General features: G+C 39.7%; 2 protein-coding genes across 2 annotated transcripts; both read right to left on the bottom strand.

Moving 5' to 3' along the window:
• Window positions 1-1,709: 1,709 nt before the first annotated feature.
• Window positions 1,710-3,490, bottom strand: tmem121b (transmembrane protein 121B). Its single transcript, XM_060889600.1, has one exon. It carries the CDS (start codon window positions 3,336-3,338, stop codon window positions 2,145-2,147), a length of 1,194 nt encoding a protein of 397 aa, XP_060745583.1. The 5' UTR covers window positions 3,339-3,490; the 3' UTR covers window positions 1,710-2,144.
• Window positions 3,491-4,673: 1,183 nt separating this feature from the next.
• On the bottom strand, window positions 4,674-16,954 carry mkrn1 (makorin, ring finger protein, 1). Its single transcript, XM_060889278.1, has 8 exons — window positions 16,799-16,954; window positions 15,181-15,309; window positions 10,991-11,205; window positions 8,657-8,874; window positions 7,631-7,845; window positions 7,410-7,520; window positions 7,043-7,199; window positions 4,674-6,038 (listed from the first exon to the last, which is right to left on the bottom strand). Exons 1-8 carry the CDS (start codon window positions 16,879-16,881, stop codon window positions 5,826-5,828), a joined length of 1,341 nt encoding a protein of 446 aa, XP_060745261.1. The 5' UTR covers window positions 16,882-16,954; the 3' UTR covers window positions 4,674-5,825.
• Between the last annotated feature and the right edge of the window lie 2,365 nt (window positions 16,955-19,319).

Genomic DNA, 19,319 nt, shown 5'->3' on the forward strand with positions numbered 1-19,319 from the left:
AATAAAAGTTAAAGGAAGTAGTTGGTGTCTCTGGCGAGTATACATAGCTACTATAAAATACTGTACTGCTAATTTGCAATGTAAAATGATAAACAAACCAAACAACAAATTGTACATATACTATTTTCCATTTGGTTTTTTAAAATAAATAAATAATTAAAGATCTGTACGGTGCATTCCCATCAGACAAAAACTCAACTTGGCACTAGAATTATTGTCATAAAGTAAAAATATATACACATATACAGTATATACACTGTCCATTTTAATAGAAACACCTTTACACCTGCAGTACAATGCTTAAAAACAGATTCAGGTCAAGAGCTTCAGTTACAAACTGTTCACAAACATCAGAATGAAGATAAAATCTTAATGCCTTTAACCGTGGCATGGTTGTTACAGACAGGTGTGTTTGTCTTTCAGAAACTACTAATCTCCTGGGATTTTACACAGAGTTTTTATGCATTGTGCTGCTGCCACGTGATTGGCTGGCTGGATGGCTGTGTAAATGAACAGATATACAGATAAATTATTAAAGTGGACAGTGTATATAGATATATAATATCCTGTACACCCTTTACAGTTGGTTTTAGAATTGTATGTTATGGTATGTAGTTGGAATGTAGGTCAAAATTTAAAAAAAAAGTTGTTTTTAACAAAACAGATGAAATATGTAATATGCTGACTCCTGTGCTGAATATCAAACATCCGATATCAACCATCTCTGTGGCACGGCTAGAGAGCAGGATCTGTCTGCAAATCTCAGAACAGCGGACATGTCTCTGGAGCTATACATAAGCTCACATGCATGCACAAAAGACAGGAGTATTTATGATTTCTTCAGTCAGAAATCCTGTCCAGTACACTTGTTAGCCAGCTAGCACTGGCAGTGAAAACTATAAATACTACTTATTACAAATATTATTAAATCCCCTCAATGATCCTATAAGGGTAGTGCATGTCAGCTAACTAATTAGTGTTTACAGTACAGATTTCCCCTTATGGGATCCTGTCAGATCAGCTTATGTTAACTTATGTCAGCTGTATGGCAAGTGTCAGATGAGTCTCAGGCATTACTCAGTGTAACTGCATCATGAAGCTGCATAGCATTCTGGAATTTTGAGTCCAGCTGCAGGAGAAAAGAAGCTTTTGCTCTTTTGTTTTAACAGCAAAATCTGACTTATCACTTATGTTTGCGATTGCATATGACCTATGTATTATTATTATTATTATTATTATTATTATTATTATTATTATTATTGGTATTATTATTAGTATTAGTATTATTCATTCATTCATTCATTCATTTTCTACCGCTTATCCGAAATACCTCGGGTCACGGGGAGCCTGTGCCTATCTCAGGCGTCATCGGGCATCAAGGCAGGATACACCCTGGATGGAGTGCCAACCCATCGCAGGGCACACACACACACTCATTCACTCACGCAATCACACATTACGGACAATTTTCCAGAGATGCCAATCAACCTACCATGCATGTCTTTGGACCGGGGGAGGAAACCGGAGTATCCGGAGGAAACCCACGAGGCACAGGGAGAACATGCAAACTGCACACACACAAGGTGGAGGCGGGAATTGAACCCCAACCCTGGAGGTGTGAGGCGAACGTGCTAACCACTAAGCCACCGTGCCCCCCTATTATTATTATTATTATTATTATTATTATTTGTAGTAGTAGTAGTAGTAGTTTCAGGGTGGAGTTTTACCTGAACCTGATCTAAGGTCCTGATTTAGGAATCCTGTCAGTTTAGGTTACTGGCTAACAACGTCAGTGCCGAGATTCCTGGCTTAAAGCCACGCCCATTCGCAGGTGTTTACATTCCAGTAATGGACTCAAATACACGCCTTCTGTGACCTGCAGACAGACCGTGATGTGTTTCTGTATAGCGCATTAGGATGTGGAAAAGCCATTATTTCATACCCCAAGTAAACACTTGTACCACATAGGGAGTAGCGGCCATTTGAGATTCTGCCTTTTTCACTGGCACGTCGATTTGTTTTGGTTGTAGCACCTGTTAGGGACGTTGGTCTTGCGACGGCGTTTCATAAGGCTGGTTATATGATAGGTTCTTGGGAATATTCTGTAAATGCGCGTCCCAGTTTATGTAGATGCGCAGCAGCATCTAGGGCTGAGTGTTAACAGCCAGCGTGTTAACGTATCCGCGCGGGCACATGTCGTTCTCCGAGACGCAGTGGGAGAACTGGGCCGGGTCTCCACCGCGCGCTAGTCTGCGCACACTCCTCAGGCTGGCGCACTGCTCCAGTAACTCCAGGCACTTGCACGCCAAGAAAAAAACGTTCTTGAACATAAAAAGTGACACGGGCATGTCGTAAAGGAACACGAGCAAGCATCTGACGGCGAGCAGAGGCGCGTCCAGCAGCACGCCGCTTAGGAAACGCGCGCACATCCAGCGACAGCGCATCCGCGACGCGGCGGAAAGCTCGTAGAGCCAAAGCACCGGCACAACCAGCGCCACGAAATACGCCGCCATCACACCGTACTTCAGGTATGTGTTGTTTGGGATCTCGTTTTGCACAAGCAGCAAATCTACGAGCGTGAAGCTGTCCAGCACATCTACGCACATGTTCACGAAGCAGCTCTGCGAGTGGTAGCGCGGAGCTCCGTGCGGATCTTCCACTAGAGAGTTAATGAGGCAGAAGAGCAGCGGTGCTGCGAGCAGCGCGGTGGCCTCAAAGCCGGCGGCGCCCAAAGGCACTTCACGTGCCACAAGCTCCAGGATGGACGTCTGCAGCACTAGCGCCACCTTCGGCGCGCACGCGATCACGTAGACGAGCCATGCGAGGTGCGCGAATGCGAACTCGCCCAGGTGACAGCCAAAGAGCGAGCTCTTTTGACGGAAACCACATGCTCGCTCGCGCTTGCTTCTAGCGTTGCGGACGAAGAAGATGGCCCAGCCAGAGACCACCACAAGATCCGTGGCAATCCATGAGCACCAGTACAGGTCGGTGAACGCTATGAGGTAGAAGTCCAGGATACCGCCCTGCAGCACGAGCAAGGCGAAGCACAGCACCTTGTAGAAGAGATTCTTGGCGGAACGAGGGACGAAGGGCGGCGCAGACGGAGGGAATTCGCACCCAGAGGTCATGGCGCGAGCCGCCGCGGATTCGGTGTCCGTGCTGCCTCGATCCGCGTTGGCGCTGGATGCGCTCGTGCTCGTACCCCTCGTGCACGCGCCGCTGCGGAGGAGAAGCTGGCCGTTCTCGGGTGCCGAGGACACGGGGGAGTCTGGGTAGATCGCTGCTTCAGCTCGAACACAGCTGGCCACGGAGTTCGCTTTACGAACGTCCGCGATCATCGTATTCCTGCCCGTTCTGCTTCCTCGGCTGGATTTCGTCTCCGCGGCCCTGCGCAGAGTCACAGACGCTCACAAAGGCGCAGAAATCCCGTTATGGAGCGCGTTGGAACGGATTGTGCGCGCGCTTCGATTGACATATCAGGGTTTTCTAGTCCTGTGGTCTTTACTGAAGAATATAAAACATCACATCAGAGTTGCAATTATATATCAGGAGTCAACATCTGTGTAAAACGCACAGTGTCTGGGACACATTGAACTAAAGTTTACATATAAAATGCACCTGAAGGAAAGCAATTGCTCGAACTACAGAGATAGTAGGTCAGATATTCTGCAGGTCAGGTATTAAAAATGTGTGAGGTTTTTCTTATTTTGAATCCTTTTCATTTTTGCCACAAAAGAAATAATTGTCAATCATCCAAGTAAATAAATAAACAGAAAATACTTTCACCATGATTTCTTGTTCAAATGAAGAACATACAAAGTATCAACCATCAACCACGTATTCAATCATTTTAAAAGCTACCTGAGAATTTAGGGTGTAAAGGAATATTAGAGAAGATCCAAAAAATAATGTGAAGGAAGTTGGAGGCAGTTAGAAATGAAAGGGGCCATAAATATCCTACCATATACTTATTCATAAAAGAACCATTTTGAATGCTATATACTTCTTAATTATTAGCAATAATTAAGATATTCTCACTGCTCATTTTTGAAATAATTTATAATTTTAAAATATACCACACATTGTCTTGTTGATCAGAATTTCTTTAAATAGTTTATATATAGAATAACTTTATAAACAGCAGCGTTAACACTTTATGACACTCGATCTAATATATTAGCATTTAGGGAGCTTATTCAGAGGCACATTGCACAAGTTGTGTTTTGTTGGTTATTAACGTGAAGTGAGAGAAACAGAGGCTGGTAAGGGAACGGTTGTTTATAGCTTATATACAGAACAACAGAAATTCACTTGTTTTGTGGAGGTTTCAAATCGTGTGTGTGTGTAATGTAATATATATATATATATATATATATATATATATATATATATATATATACACACACACACACACACACACACACACAAACATACATATAATGTAACGTTGTTATGGGAAATTAATCAACAGTAATAGAAACTCTGCAGCAATTCAGCAATAATTGTCATTATTAAGGAAACTATTATAGAGAACAAACTAGACCACAACTAAAGCTAAAGTGTAAAGCGTTGTCATTTTGTTGTGTGTGTAATTACAACTCTGCAGCCTTTAATCTGTGAACACATGTTATTCAATACATCCAAACATGAAAACAAGGCAAGACAGACACTACTACTGTGATAATAAATTTTAATTTTCAAGTTATGTTGGATGGTTCTGGACCATAGAAAACAAGCACATATCAGTATAAACATATGCAATTTTAATTAAGTTCAACAAGAACCGAATAACAACTGGGTGTTTGTGGATTGGCTACTGACAGCCGAGCTTAATATGCAATACTGAAGCAAAACATAAAACTACAATTACTAGACAGTTAAAGTGATGAAACACTCAGCTTCATATTTGAATGCATTTAAGTCTGCTTTCGGGAGTCCAATTTCACAAAAGTATCGCTACACTCAGTTCATAGGAGAGACTGTATTTGATACCACAGGTGGTTATAACCTGTACACTTCAGGTAGGTTAAAAACTGACCTGACTAGGCCAATTAGAGAGAATTGGAGAGAGAGAGAGAGAGAGAGAGAGAGAGAGAGAGAGAGAGAGAAAGAGAGAGAGAGAAAGAGAGAGAGAACGTGAACAATGTTCAGTGACACGCGTTGTATTTATAAACGTTAAGAGTGCATGTGTGCATTTGACATCAAGGAAGCTCACCACCACCCCCCAGAATCAGTGCATGAGAGAAGAAAATATTCCAGAAAAGCATCACAGCCACCACCAGTTACAGTAAAGTCTTATAAAGCTGCTGTATGCTCCAAGTCCCATTTAATCAGGACTATACCTGGGTAGATAAGTCAAACCTAGACTTCAGAATAAAACCAGTCATATTTAATAGCAATATCATTCCAATTTGTTAACATGTATAACAGTGTCTTTTTGTCATTTTTAAGCTTTGTAATTTTTTTTCCTGTTTATATTTTTCCTTTAGTACATAATGTACACACAAACACTCATGGAAATGAAGGTTTTCCAGAAAGGCTTTAGCACGGGTGCACAGACCTGTTCTTCCTTTTTTTAAAAAAAAATCTGATTTGTATATAGATTGATATATATATATATAGTTAATTCATTTTACTTCGAACTGAATTTATAAGTTTATCGGCCTGCTTAAAGGCACTGCCACAACACAGGGGGAAATATAAGCTACTGTCCATCACTCACGCAGTCTAGCTTCTAGTAGGGGGAGAGGTAAGTGAGGAGTAATTGATGGTGGCAAGAAAGATTAGTGAGGAACAGAGGGAAAGACCAGAGTAATGACTTGGTGCTATAGGTAGAGCTCATAATAATCGTCCAGCTCCTCATGAAACAAGTCCCACTCATCTTCAGAGTCGGTGACATCATCTTCGGTTCCTGCCGCCAGAAGCATAAGGAGCATCTCGCTCAGTTCGAACGTTACCATCTCCTCGTCATCGTTGTCCAAGGAGTCGCTGCTTTCCCGCTCGTCGAACAGATCCCAGAGTGGCGTGCGCCTCGAGCCCTGTGAAATTGTGTCAAAACATTAGATCATTTATTTGGCGATGGTTAGATGGACCATTTTAGCTTCTCCTTTTTCCCCCTTTATAAAGCTGTTCAACATTTCATGACAGGTTCCTATTCCCTGGCAGCTGTTCTATTCTTAACAACAAATCTTGTGGGAATACAGAAGAGCAAGAAATAAATGTGCTTCAGTACAGTGCTTCATGAAATATTATTAAAGTGAATCCATACATGGTTTTATTATATAGACAGACATCTATTAAAATATCCCCAATGCACCCGAGCTGTCACTTCATCAAAACAGAGACGAATGCTAACATTCTGTTCCGATAAACGATTGAATAGAACAGTGATTATGTCCTTATTGATGTAAAGTAGACAGAGGAGTAAAATAAAGAGCGACAATGAGGTTTGTATTCAAATCCCACCAGTGGTAAGAGGCACGGATATGGATAGAAAAGTGATAAACTATTTCCCCATTATAAGGTTACAATCCTTTAAAATTGGCAGACATAATAGTTTAACTTGGGAATAAAAGAAACAGGCAGGGAATTCACACACTAACTTGTCAGTTCAAGAGAACATTAAAATCAAATCAAATTATTCCAATGAAGATAGTTTTAATTTTAATTAATTTCATTCTAAATAAGTGCAAATTAAATAAAAATATGTTGCAGTCAATGTTGGTATATTTGAGGAACTACTGTATTTTTTTCTTTATAAAAAGTATACTTATTTTTGTTAAGTTAACCAGCCTTTAAAATAGTAGAACTACATTTGAGACATGCAAACAAGACACTAACTTCTGTTCAAGAAAATCTCTAATTTTCAGAACCCTCATAAAAATGTTAATATTTTACTATCTAAAGAATTTTCTCACACTCTAAAAAAAATGTCGCTTGTCTTTTTTCTGCTAGAAGGAAACCCATTAAAAGATAAGAAGCCTTAATTGTACAAAGATTTCCATGTGTAATAATTTCCTTCACATTGCTCCAAAGGTCTTACCCTGTTCCTTGCATTGGAGCCATTCTGCCTTTGCTGTTTTTGGGACTGAGGCTGAGGTTCCTCGAGTCGTCCATCAGGGAATGCATGCTTGTAAAAGCAATTAGCGCCAAATGGACAAGTTCCACGGCCCTCGTCGAAATATCTACAGGGCTTAGTCCTGAGGATGGACAGAAATCAGGGTTTAAGTGTCAAAAAATAAAGACTAACTTTAGTGAAAAATAAATTTGGGGAGAAAAAAAAAAATAATCACCACTAAGGCAATGAAAGTGCAGTTGCATTTGGTTATATATTTTATTGTAATTTGGCTCTCATCTAAAAAAAAATAATAATAATAAATAAATAAATAATATCTTGATAAACTCTGTACCCCATGCCATCCTTGTATTTCTGAATGAGATTCTGCTTTTCCTCCTTGTCCTCCACCCAGTACTCGCTTGGGATGACAAAGTTGGACGTGATTCGACACTCTGGGCAGGACCTGAAACAGCAATGTATTGGAGAACAAATAAAATAAGCAAGTGCAGAGCAATGCGAATTAAAGCATAAAGAGACATCAGGACAACTTGTACTCTTCACTTTCAAACATACTTTATGATCTTGCTCTCAAACTGCTTGGCACTCCGCCACTTGCGGATGCATTTGAGGCAGTAGCAGTGGTTGCAGTTGGAGAGGATGCCGAAGCGACGCTCGCTGGGATTGGCCTTGTCGAATACCACCTCCATGCACACACCACACATCATGTCCTTACTGCGCTGGATGGCAAACGAGATCTCCATGTCCTTCTCGTGGGCCTCAATGCACGCCTGTCATGCACAACAGCACAGCATGAACTTCAAACTGAATAGAGGCACTGCTTACAAATCAAAGATTTACTAACCATCCAGACAATTAAAAGCTCGTGTGTTTAAGTTGCCTGAAAATCAAACTTACAAAAGGTTAAAATTGGTAGATAATGTAATATAACAACAGCACACTGTGTGCTAGCTTGTTAAATGATTAATACAGACTAAAACATAATAACCAATAACCAAGATAAACATGTTTTTTCTTATTAAAATGTTTAAAAGCAGGCTGACTGCATGTGCTATTAAATGACAGCTTTGTGAAAAATGTTATTTTTCCTGCCTTTCTTGTTTCTGAAAAGCTCATGCATCAAATGTACCTACTAATGAATCAAACTAGTTCATTTACATTTCTGGCATTTAGCAGCCAATTATCCAGTGGCTTACATTTTATTTCATATTTTACAGCTGAGCATTTAAGGGGTTAAGGATCTCCCATCAGTGGCAGCTTGTTGGACCTGGGATTTAAACTCATGACCTGCCGATCAGTAGTCGGTTAAGGTTAAAGGTTAACCCTTTAACCACGGAGCTACCACAGCACTACAACCTTGTAAAAATCGCTACACCATCATCAAGCTCACGTCTCAGCTGAAGCGTGTAGTGCAGAAAGGCAGAGGGATTTGGAACAAGTATCTTGTGATAAGTACAACTCTGAGGTACTTCACATCAGTGTGAACCACATTATATTCCAAGCCCATTGTTTCACATGACATAAGACATAAATAGGGTTCTAAATGATATTGATTAAAAATCCCCAAAACACCACACTCACTCTGATGTGCTGAGAACGCTGAGCGGAGTCTGAAGGATGGAGCGCCTGCAGTCCACACATGTCGCACACATCACCGTGCAGATAGGCACAGTTGAGGCCATAGCGACATTCACCGACAGCTGCGTATGGGCACAGCTGCTTCTTCAGCTCCTTGTTGGATTGTTCCTTTTCATATTCGTCCTCGATGAGAGGCCCTGGTCCATCCACAATCACAGGATCTACCGAGTGAGCAGAATAAGGAATAGGATGTTAAATCGAGGGGGGGGGGGGGGGGGGGGAATAAGGGCAGTTTCTTTTGTATACAACATGCTAAGCCATCAAGATTTAATTCCAACAATAACAGTGTTAGAGCATCCCAAAACAAGTTGACATTGTGAAACATGTAATTATTTATATCCAGCAACTCAAAATTTCATGTGTCTGCTGCATTATAATCGCAATATTAGACACTTAATTTATGAAATACTGTATACTACTACTACTACTATAGTACAATTCTATAATTAAGGAATAATAAAAGGCTGACAAGATGCAGTGTTACTGCTGATACACCAGACTTTTAGAATCAACAACTCCTAGTCCCCCACAAACAGAATAGCAGCTGGATAGGTTACCAAGAAAGTGCAATGTGCACAGCTTTTCAAAACTTTCCGGTGTCTGAAAACTGCTATAATCCATTACTGTGCAAGTTGATACTACAGACATGATGGTGCATTAGAATGAGCACATTAATATAAACCTGCAATTTGTCTTGCAGACAGAGCACAGTTGGAGTGGCTGGTACAGAGGATTTCTTAACACCTCTTGACCAACCAGGTTAAAGAATAAAAGATTATTTAATAAGAAAAAAAAAAAAAACAGGCAACATTTTTAGACTAGCTTGGATACCAAAGACCAAAATGTATTCAAACCAATCTGATGATAAAATGCTTTAATGAAATGACCATAACTGTGTATGTGAGGGACATAAATCCAGCATCCAGCGTAATCCTACTGCTTACACAGCAGTGTGTGATATATTAGGGTTACTTACTTACACAGGAGAGCTTATTAGTGAAAACTGGATAAAGTTTTAAAAGAGGCAAACAGAGAGCTGTATAAGAACTGCCACTACACCAGATTGGTATTCCAAGCAATTCATCTTGACCAATAAACATTTACTAAACCTTGATCTGTTACAATTCTAGACGTTAGCTAATACTTGAGATATATGTATGTATGTATGTATGTATGTATGTATACACCGACACACTTGTGTTAGATAGTTTTAAAATATTTTTCTTTCTCTCTTCATTGATTCGCTCATACAAATAATGGACATGAATATGGTGATGCTCAATGTTGTAATAACTAAAGCTACGATTTTTCATAATCCTTCACAATTGTCACTTGTCAAACTGTATGAACATGATCCCCATGTCACACTGTCAAGACAGTACAACAGTCAAGACGCGTCAAACTCGGACGCACACAAGAAGACTTGTCCAGCAAACAAATTTCATTTTGTTCATGATAATCCTTAATGATTAAACCATCATCTTCCCTGAGATGGTTAGAAGTTGTTGCACGAAGTGAGTAATCTGGGTCGGCGCTCCTATTGGTTCTTGGTTTGCTGCTCACATTGTTGGTAAGTGTCTGAAAACTTCTAACACTGCCAGAATTTAATCGGAGGAAAAAACTGATCTCAACAGCCATTAATCAGCTGCCAGTGACCACATCAATCCAGCGATTAAATACTAACCTAGGATTCTAGAAATCTTTTAAGATTTACAAAATTTATTGCACATAACCAAATCGCAGCCATAATTGCAAGTTATGAAATAAAACAATTCATCTAAATGCTGTTTGTTATCAGTAGTTTTTACTAAAACAAAGGGTACTGTAGCTTATTTGGTATAATGGTCACTCAAAGCCTCATAACTCATATTCCTCATCTGAGTAGACAAGATCATTTTCAAACCATTACTCAGCACTATGTCTACAAAGGAAAATTATGCAAAGTAGATTTCTCGGAGTTTAAAAATAAAAAAAGTCCTCTCAGACAGAAGCTAAAACCACTTTCAGAAGCTTACAAGCTTGTCAGTTCTTTGCAGATTTGTTTTTTGCAGTTACATCGTGTGTTCATCTAAAGTTCACCCAGCTGCCATGTACATAACATGCAGTCTGAAGTTTCGGCACAATATCTCCATATTATCTCCATAATTACATGTGACTAGTGTCTCAGCAGGAATTACATATGAAACTCAACTTTACTCAAATTAAACTAACTGCCATTGTGATGTACATGACAAAAAATAAATAAATAAAATAATTCACCAAAAATGATCCACTCACCCCTTCCACAGTAAGGCTGACCTGGCACGAACTCTGCTGCATTGACCCAGTCCACTCCCCCAGAGACATGGGGCCTCTCGGCTTTGGACATGCCAGCTGGCTCACTGGGCACAGACCCAGAGTCACCTGCAAGGGTAACGGAGGCAGCGGGAAGCGGCACTGACGGCATGGGGCCAGAAAGTTCCTCTTGCTTGTCTGGTTTGGTGTGTTCATACCTCAAACAATTGTAAAGTAAAAGTAAACATCAGGCTATTGCTTGCATGTCCTTAACACAAGGTAAACACAAGGTAAAACTGATGTAAGAGAAACAAATGTTTTCAAAGGGTTTAATATAAATAGTCAAGTGGACACATGAATCTTTTGGTTTATATGTATTAGGGGTTACATAATTGAGCTGAGAAGATGAAGCCATTCCAAGTGGACAACCTCTTATTTAATTGGGTTTTGTGCATTGCTAAACATTTGGAATTGGGAAAGGATGATGTGCAATAAATAAATCTATCGTCACTGCACAACTGATGAAGGAAAAACTATTCATACGTCTTCAAGCACTTTAATCTGGTCAGTGCTGCAGTGGTTTCAGAGCCTGGAAAGGATCAAATCTTGGACCCTGGAGCTGTGAGGAGGCAACGCTATCGGCTGGACCGTGCTTAAAACATCCTCATAATTGCATAGCATAGTTCTTTGCTTGCTGAGACAGCTATGGCATTTCCCCTGGCAGAGTTTAGATTGCTGATCAGAGTAAACAGATCACTATGTACACTATATGTAGATCATATCTTATCACTGGCACAGGAGTGTGTACTAATGTTACTTACATGCTACTAAAGGGAAACAGAACAGTCTTGTTTTCTGCATAGCTACTGGTATCATAACTAACAGTCAATTTCAGTATACATGGAACAAGAAGTCCAAATGTCATGCCTTAAAGAGTCAGAACTATTAAGCATGAACAGGCTTCTGAACCATGCCTATTGTTTAAATGTCTAAATCATGCAGAGGAAACTGCCCAAAATTTTCAATCATAACATGCCAGCCATAAGCACTGAACTTTCTTACTGTTCTTTACCAAGTACCATGTAAGTCAACCCTAGGCATACAAGTGGAGCTAAGTGCAGACAGCTGACTGGTCTGGATTTAATGTCTCTGGCACAAAAATATTCAGTGATTTTTATTTTTATTCGTTGAGACGAGACAGACAAAAAAAAAAAAAAAAAAAAAAAAAAAAAAAAAAAAAAAAACATGATCGGTTTTAAACAACTTTGTGCTACAGCTAAAGATCTCTTCAGAACATTTTTCCTATTGCCATTTATTATTTCCTTAATGTGATTGAAGCAAAAACTGCTATTCTTGTTTGTTAAACCAAAATGGATTCCCATACTCTTTCTTTGGCTCCATTCTTTTATATCCAAGCACCTTAGATAGTGACCTCTTCCATAAAAGACTTCAACTGTAGATGAATATTTTTCTTCATAATTAATGCACTTTTGTGCACTGGCTTCATGTTTTCACTGAAGATTAAAATGATAGCTTACTGGGATGTGGTGGGTGTGTGGACATGCATTAAGTGAAGGCTTGCTCATTTACTCACTAAAGATTTTGTATTGTCTCGCTTGTGTTTAGGTGTGCACGTCTCCCACGCTTACTGGTTAACATCAAACGAGATGTGCCGGGTTTCATTTAAGGGTTTTACAACCAAGCATGATGTTTTCGGTGCTTGTGTCTATCACATGGCCACACGTTAACCTCCAGAGAAGTGCCTTCTGCTTGCACACGTGTTACAAGATATCCTTGAGTTTGGACTTGGATTGCTGTGGATCATTTTTAATCTGTGCTGATCCCTGTTGCTTAGTGCCATTAGAGAAAGAGATGTTCTTACAAACTTGCATGGAATATGTGATTATGATATGTGAATGGGATGTGGTATCCTAGTGGTTACCAATCGGAAGGTTGTGAGTTCGATTCCTATCGGCCACTGAGCAAGGCCCTTAACCCTCAATTGCTCAGTTGTATAAAAATGGATAAGGGTTCTGGATAAGGGTTTACTACAGTAACTAGTCAACTCTACATAAGTAGATGCCCTTATCCATAGCGACTTACATTTTCTCATTTTTATACAACTGAGCAATTAAGGGTTAAGAGCCTTGCTCAGGGGCCCAGCAGTGGCAGCTTGGTGGACGTAGGAATCGAACTCACTACCTTCCGATTGGTAGCCCAACAACCTTAACCACTAGGATACCACATCCCCTCATTGCTTGCAGTAAACTAGCTAGGCAAGGGAGAAAAAGTCTGACAATGCAGGACGGAGGAGAAGAACAGCAGTATCTTGTTATGAATAGTCACTGCTGATCTCTAGCAAAGAAAGATTCTGCAACAATGAAGACAATAAAACAAAAGCCTAAGCAGCTTATCGATATTGCTGGGCATCATTAACATGTACTTATACTCAGTTAACGTTAATGCGATCCGAGAAAGCTGTAGTTATATAACAAAGAAAAGGAAAAAGAAAGAAAACAATAAAGTCAATGCGGAATAAGAGGGACTGACATTATGAAATGTGCAAGCTGATAACACCACCTACCACTGGCCTAACCAACAAAACACAAGCATACAATGCCTACTAATAGAACAAAACATTTCCCTTGAATTTATTATGAAATGCTAACTGATTGTGCTAGAGGAGGGTAGAAAAAAAAACAAAACATGTCGTTGTTAAAAGCTACTGCATCGGCTTGTGTTGAACTGTGAGCTGAAGAGAGGGGAGGGGAACTTGAAGGAGACGGAATAGATGCGTTAACACATCAGGGTTATGTAATTGTGATGCAGACCGCAGTATACGCTGCTCTGTCTGGCACACTGGGGTGGGGGGTGGGGGACACACGCGCTGGACTTTGTAGACATTGGGGGGGGGGGGGGGACGAGACAAGAGACAATATAAAAAGAGAGATTTCATCCATAATGAAGTAATGCATGCAAGGTTTCTGTGGGCCTTTAATGAAAGCTAGAAGACTCCATTCCACTGCATGTGCAGATCACACAGCCTGGTGGAGAAATGCCTGCCTACCTACCATGACAACAAAGCCCTGTTACATACATCCAGACACTGCTATCTGCACAGAGACCAAATACAAACTCCAAGACCTCAAAGAGGAGGAGAAGGGGGGGCAGGCAGGCGTATAAGCAAGAAAGAGAATGGGTTGACGTCACATGACGCTGTCACCAAGCAGGCCGCCACACAAAGGCATTCCCTTGCTGCAGCAGTTACTATGGGGATGCACTTGACCGCAAACAGATACGACTCAAACACAACCGACACTGTCTGGCTAGCGACTATATTCTCACACACCGTCAGGTTCGACGCGGTCGTGTGACAAGAAACATTTGGGAGCAAAATGAACGTGCAGTACATCACAGCCATCGGATAGAAGCTACACCATGGACACGTGTCTAGACATTTCACAATCTGCATCATGAAGGTCGAGCTGCTTTTTAAATGATAAACAGCCAGTGTACAATGTATCCAAGTGCCACACACTCAACAACAAAAGGCCAGAATAACTGAACATTCCAAGACATAAGCCATAAGACATAAGCATAAAAACATACACACACAAAAATAACAACCCACAAGTAACCAAGAATTGCTACATAAACTAGCAGTTTCTATCAGAGTAATCAACAGGAGCAACAGGATTTATTGCAGCTAAAGACATGTTTATCCATAAAATAGCAGATCACACAAGGTCCAAGTTATTAACAGGCAATTTGAATAAAACTATAGTGTACATACAAACTGGATAACTCTACAAACCAAAAGATTTGTACCTTAATAATAGTTAGCTGTGATTTCCATGCTTTATATATTTAAACCCAGCCCCAAGATATTCTACAACACCATTCAAAGTCCTCACAAAAAACAGTTCCCTAGGATTAATGACCAAGTCAAAATACACATCAAGAGCAAAAACTGTATCACAGTTCAGAGAACTATACACCTAACCAACCCTTCTAAAAATGCAACAGAAACTGCAACACATTTGCTTACACTTGCTTCTGTGGGGTTTGTGTCACTCGGTCAAAGTAAACAATACAAAGAGATAAACAGTACATGCTAAAAACACATTTACAAATACAACAGTCTTGATCTAGCACTAATAGACCAGATGTGGAAGAGCTAAATATTTTCTTACCTGCACCGGTCTCCAAATGCACAGCATCCTTTCTGAAAGAATTTACAGATCATGGCTGGCTTGCTGCTACTTTGGTCATGCGAGTATCGACAGTTGTCCCCCTCTTTACAAAGACCATGCATGAAATACCTTGAAATAAATGAAGAGACGGGTGCATTTGAGATGCTGTCTTCGACGAGGGTACACTGATTCTGATTCCAGAACTCATATTCTCTGTGTCAGATTAGACAGTGAATATACAACACAAAAGATTCTAAAGAAAAGTTCTAATTATTCCCTCGTGTCAGCATGGTCTAGATGTCTAGGTTCCTCCAGAAAGTGTGTGTGTTTGCATATATGTGCTTATGCCTTGTCATATACCACTACTTTGTTTATAACAGTCCTGCAAGTTTCAAGTAACCCAATTTTATCCACCTATTGATGGCTTTCAGTGTGTCATAGCACACAATGAGATTTTAAATAAAAATAGCCAATAGCTGATTTTGTAGCACGGACAGCCAAAAACAATCAGCCAAGAAATGCAAATCAGTTGCACATGTTAAATCAGTAAAAACTGTTTAAAAAAATGTATTTTGCTTCTGAAAATAATAATAATTAAAAAAAAAGAGACACACTGAGTCTGTGGTAGCCTAGTGGTTAAGGCGTTGGATTACTGATCAGAGGGTCATGAGTTAGAAACCCTCACCATCAAGCCACCACTGGTGGGCCCCTGAGCAAGGCCCTTATCCCTCAATTGCTCAGTGGTATAAATTGAAATAAAATGTAAGTCATTCTGGATAAAGGTGTCTGCTAAATGCCGTAAATGTAAACAAGGCAAGGACACAGCACTGAACTCATGATTGTTTACGTTTTCATTTTAAACCATATGAACAAACCACATCACAACGTGACCCTGCAGTGAACACACTGTGGTGCTACAAGTCAAGTATCACCACAGTGTTTTCACTCTAGGGTCACTTTGTGATGTGGTTTGTTCAACTGATTGCACATTAACGATTGTGACCAGGTCTCACTTACTAAGTCCTCCTTAGCTCTGTCTTTGTTCTGTGTAGGGTCACTATTTTCTCCTGATGCTACACAGAACAAAGGAGGACTTAGTAAGTGAGTCCTGGTCACAATCATAATTAGCCTCAGCAATAATGATACTTTATGTAGATAAACAATTAAACGTTTAATGTAACGTTTCCTCATAACAAGGAGCTTTAAATCCTCATCGTGTTCATTGTTGTCCGACTCTAAACAATGGCGTCGTGCTAAATGCTGTAATAAACTTAGCAAGGGTCAGTGAGTTAAAATGAACTAACGCCGACCACCAAACCGGTTTATAACCCGATATAATCCCTTTATACACATCTGTCGCTCAAACTGATAGTGAAAGTAAACGTCCGAGTGAATTTCCGTCCAAAACTCGAGGAAAGTGGTTTTATTTGTCGAGTCAAACCGTGATAAGTCTTGTTTACTCTCGAAGCGTTTCTAGCTATCGAGTATCACAACAAACACATCGAGCTAAACGTTAACGGTTACTTCTGACGCTCGTTGCTGCTCTTTAACGGCTACAACACGACACAAAACCATTAAGCCATTTTAAAACACGGCTTCCCGGTTCGTTTAAACTGACCTGCAGGTAACGTGTTTCGTCCAGCCTCCTGTTGTTGTTACCGGAGCCGCGATAGACGCTGCCGCCGCCGCTGCCTCCGCCATTGCTGTTTATGTTCGACACCAGCAGCACCCGGATCTTCCGGCGAGCCTGAGATCCGCTTCGGCCATTTCCGGAAAACCGAAGCCGAACATTCACTGCTTCGGAACTCCACTAGAGGGCGATCGAGCGCTATTATATAAACAATATAAAAAGTCGCAGTATATGCGTTTATCTATGTTTATACAGAAATATTTGTGGTGTGTTTAGTAATTATGTTGCAAATCTGCCGGTTGGAGCTGTATTTTTGTTATATAGTTATACACTACACTGATATTACAAACTGATCTCTAGCACAGTGTTAATGTACATCTGAAGCATTAAATACAGCTTCCACTAGAGGGCACTACAGAGCCCAAAACATCCAGGTCCATCAGGTTCCCAAGTTTAAACTTTAAATATACTAAATTGTTCAATTAAAGTTTAGCAATTTAATATAAAATTGGAGAAATGGTTTTAGTTTTTTTTATTTAGATTGGGATAAAGTGGACACATGGTGCAATACTGCCTCCACTGTTTACTTTGGTTTGCTTTGGTACATGGAAAATAGTAGCCCAGTGGTTAAGGTGTTCGAATACTGATCAAATCAAATCAAATCAAATCACATTTTTATTTGTCACATACACATACATGCAGGGTACGACATGCAGTGAAATGTTTTTTTTTTTTTTTTGCATCTGTCCGGTATTTAAGCATAAATGGAATGCAATTATGGATAAAAAATAAAACCAAAACCAAAAGGAGAAAAATAAAAAGTATAAACTATATAAAAACTATATAAAATATGAAAATATATGTAAAAAAAATAATGTATTTACATATACATAAATGCGTATAGTTTTTAATGATTGTCCTTAAAGTGTCTATGTGCACTCCGAATGGACTACGGGAAGAAGCTTCTCCTCATTCTCTCTGTGTATGCTTCAAGGAGCGGAAGCGGTTCCCTGAACGCAACAAAAAAAAGAGACAAATCCCTTTGTTGGGATGGCTGAGATCCATTACAATCTTCCTGGCTCTGGTCTGGCACCGCATGATGTAGATGTCCTGCAGGTCAGGGAGCTCGGTGTGGATGGTATGGTCAGAAGGTCACGAGCTTGAACCCCAGGGTCACCAAGCCACCACTCAACCCTCACATGCTATAAATGGTAGACAGAGCACACACTAAATGTGTAATGGCCATCTTGTATTCACTTGCACATAGTTAACGACAACCATAATTTATTCTTAAGTGGCAATTATCCAGGTCAGAACTTATTGTTATTGTGAGAACTCATCTTATTGATGAGTCGTCCCCCCCCCCCCCCCCCAAATTCCAGAGAAACTCAGGAAAAAAAATCCAAAGCAAACCACAGGAAATCTGACAAAAATCCTTACAGACTAAATTTGTATCATAATCAAAAATATTTTTGCTTTCTTAACATATATTTTTTAAATTAAAATATGAATTTTTGAACTTTGGTGATCATTTTAAGAAAAACAGCTTCGGCACATAGTTGTATCAAGAAGTTCTCACTCAGGTTCTTACTCAGGTTCTCACTCAGGTTCTTACTCAGGTTCTCACTCAGGTTCTCACTCAGGTTCTCATGCAAGTTCTCATGCAGGTTCTCACGCAGGTTCTCACTCAGGTTCTCACGCAGGTTTTATGCTGCATGTTGTTTCAAAAGTTTATATAAAAGCTAATGTCAATATGCTCATGTTTAATGTCAAATATAAGCAACTATTTAGTTTTTTTTAGAGAATTCTGCCTTGAATGGATTTAGAAGAGTCAATTAAGTTGGATTAAAAAGAAACATTGCAAACAATACAATCTGTAAATGTTAAGATGGCTTTCAGGTCTGGTATAAACACTGATTCTGCAAGTAAGCATGAAAAAGTACTGCTTCCTGAAACAGACTTACTCTCTGAATTGTGTTCCCCTTAATTGCAGACTCCTTAATATCAAGTAGCTCATATCATTTTGTTTTTATCTAAATACATGAAGGACAGTTTCAAGCAACGCTGGATCTTGGCAAATGATAAAGCCTTGATTAATATGATATTTCAGTGACTGAGTAAGTTGGAACATCCTTGTTACAGATTAATGTAAATCTGAGTACCTTACATCAGTAATGTTTAAGCTTAGACCAAAATAATTTTGCCTGGGTACTAATAAGTACAATACGTGATACAGTTAATATGTGATTATATTCTGGTGTATTATGTAGCAAGCATTTATGTCAGCTTTGTTATGGCTAAAACTTTAGATGTGACAAAAATCAGAGACAAATATATATAATATATATATAATAAAAATACCAAAAATTAATTTCATTTAATTTGAATTAATAGTCATATTTACACAAACCCATACCAATGGAGATTTGTATGATGACTTGGGTTTTGGTATTTTTAGGTTATTGTTCTAAACATTGCAATCCTCATATCTATTTGAATTCCCAATGTG

This window comes from Tachysurus vachellii, chromosome 16 (assembly GCF_030014155.1).
Source record: "Tachysurus vachellii isolate PV-2020 chromosome 16, HZAU_Pvac_v1, whole genome shotgun sequence".
Taxonomy (NCBI): Eukaryota; Metazoa; Chordata; class Actinopteri; order Siluriformes; family Bagridae; genus Tachysurus; species Tachysurus vachellii.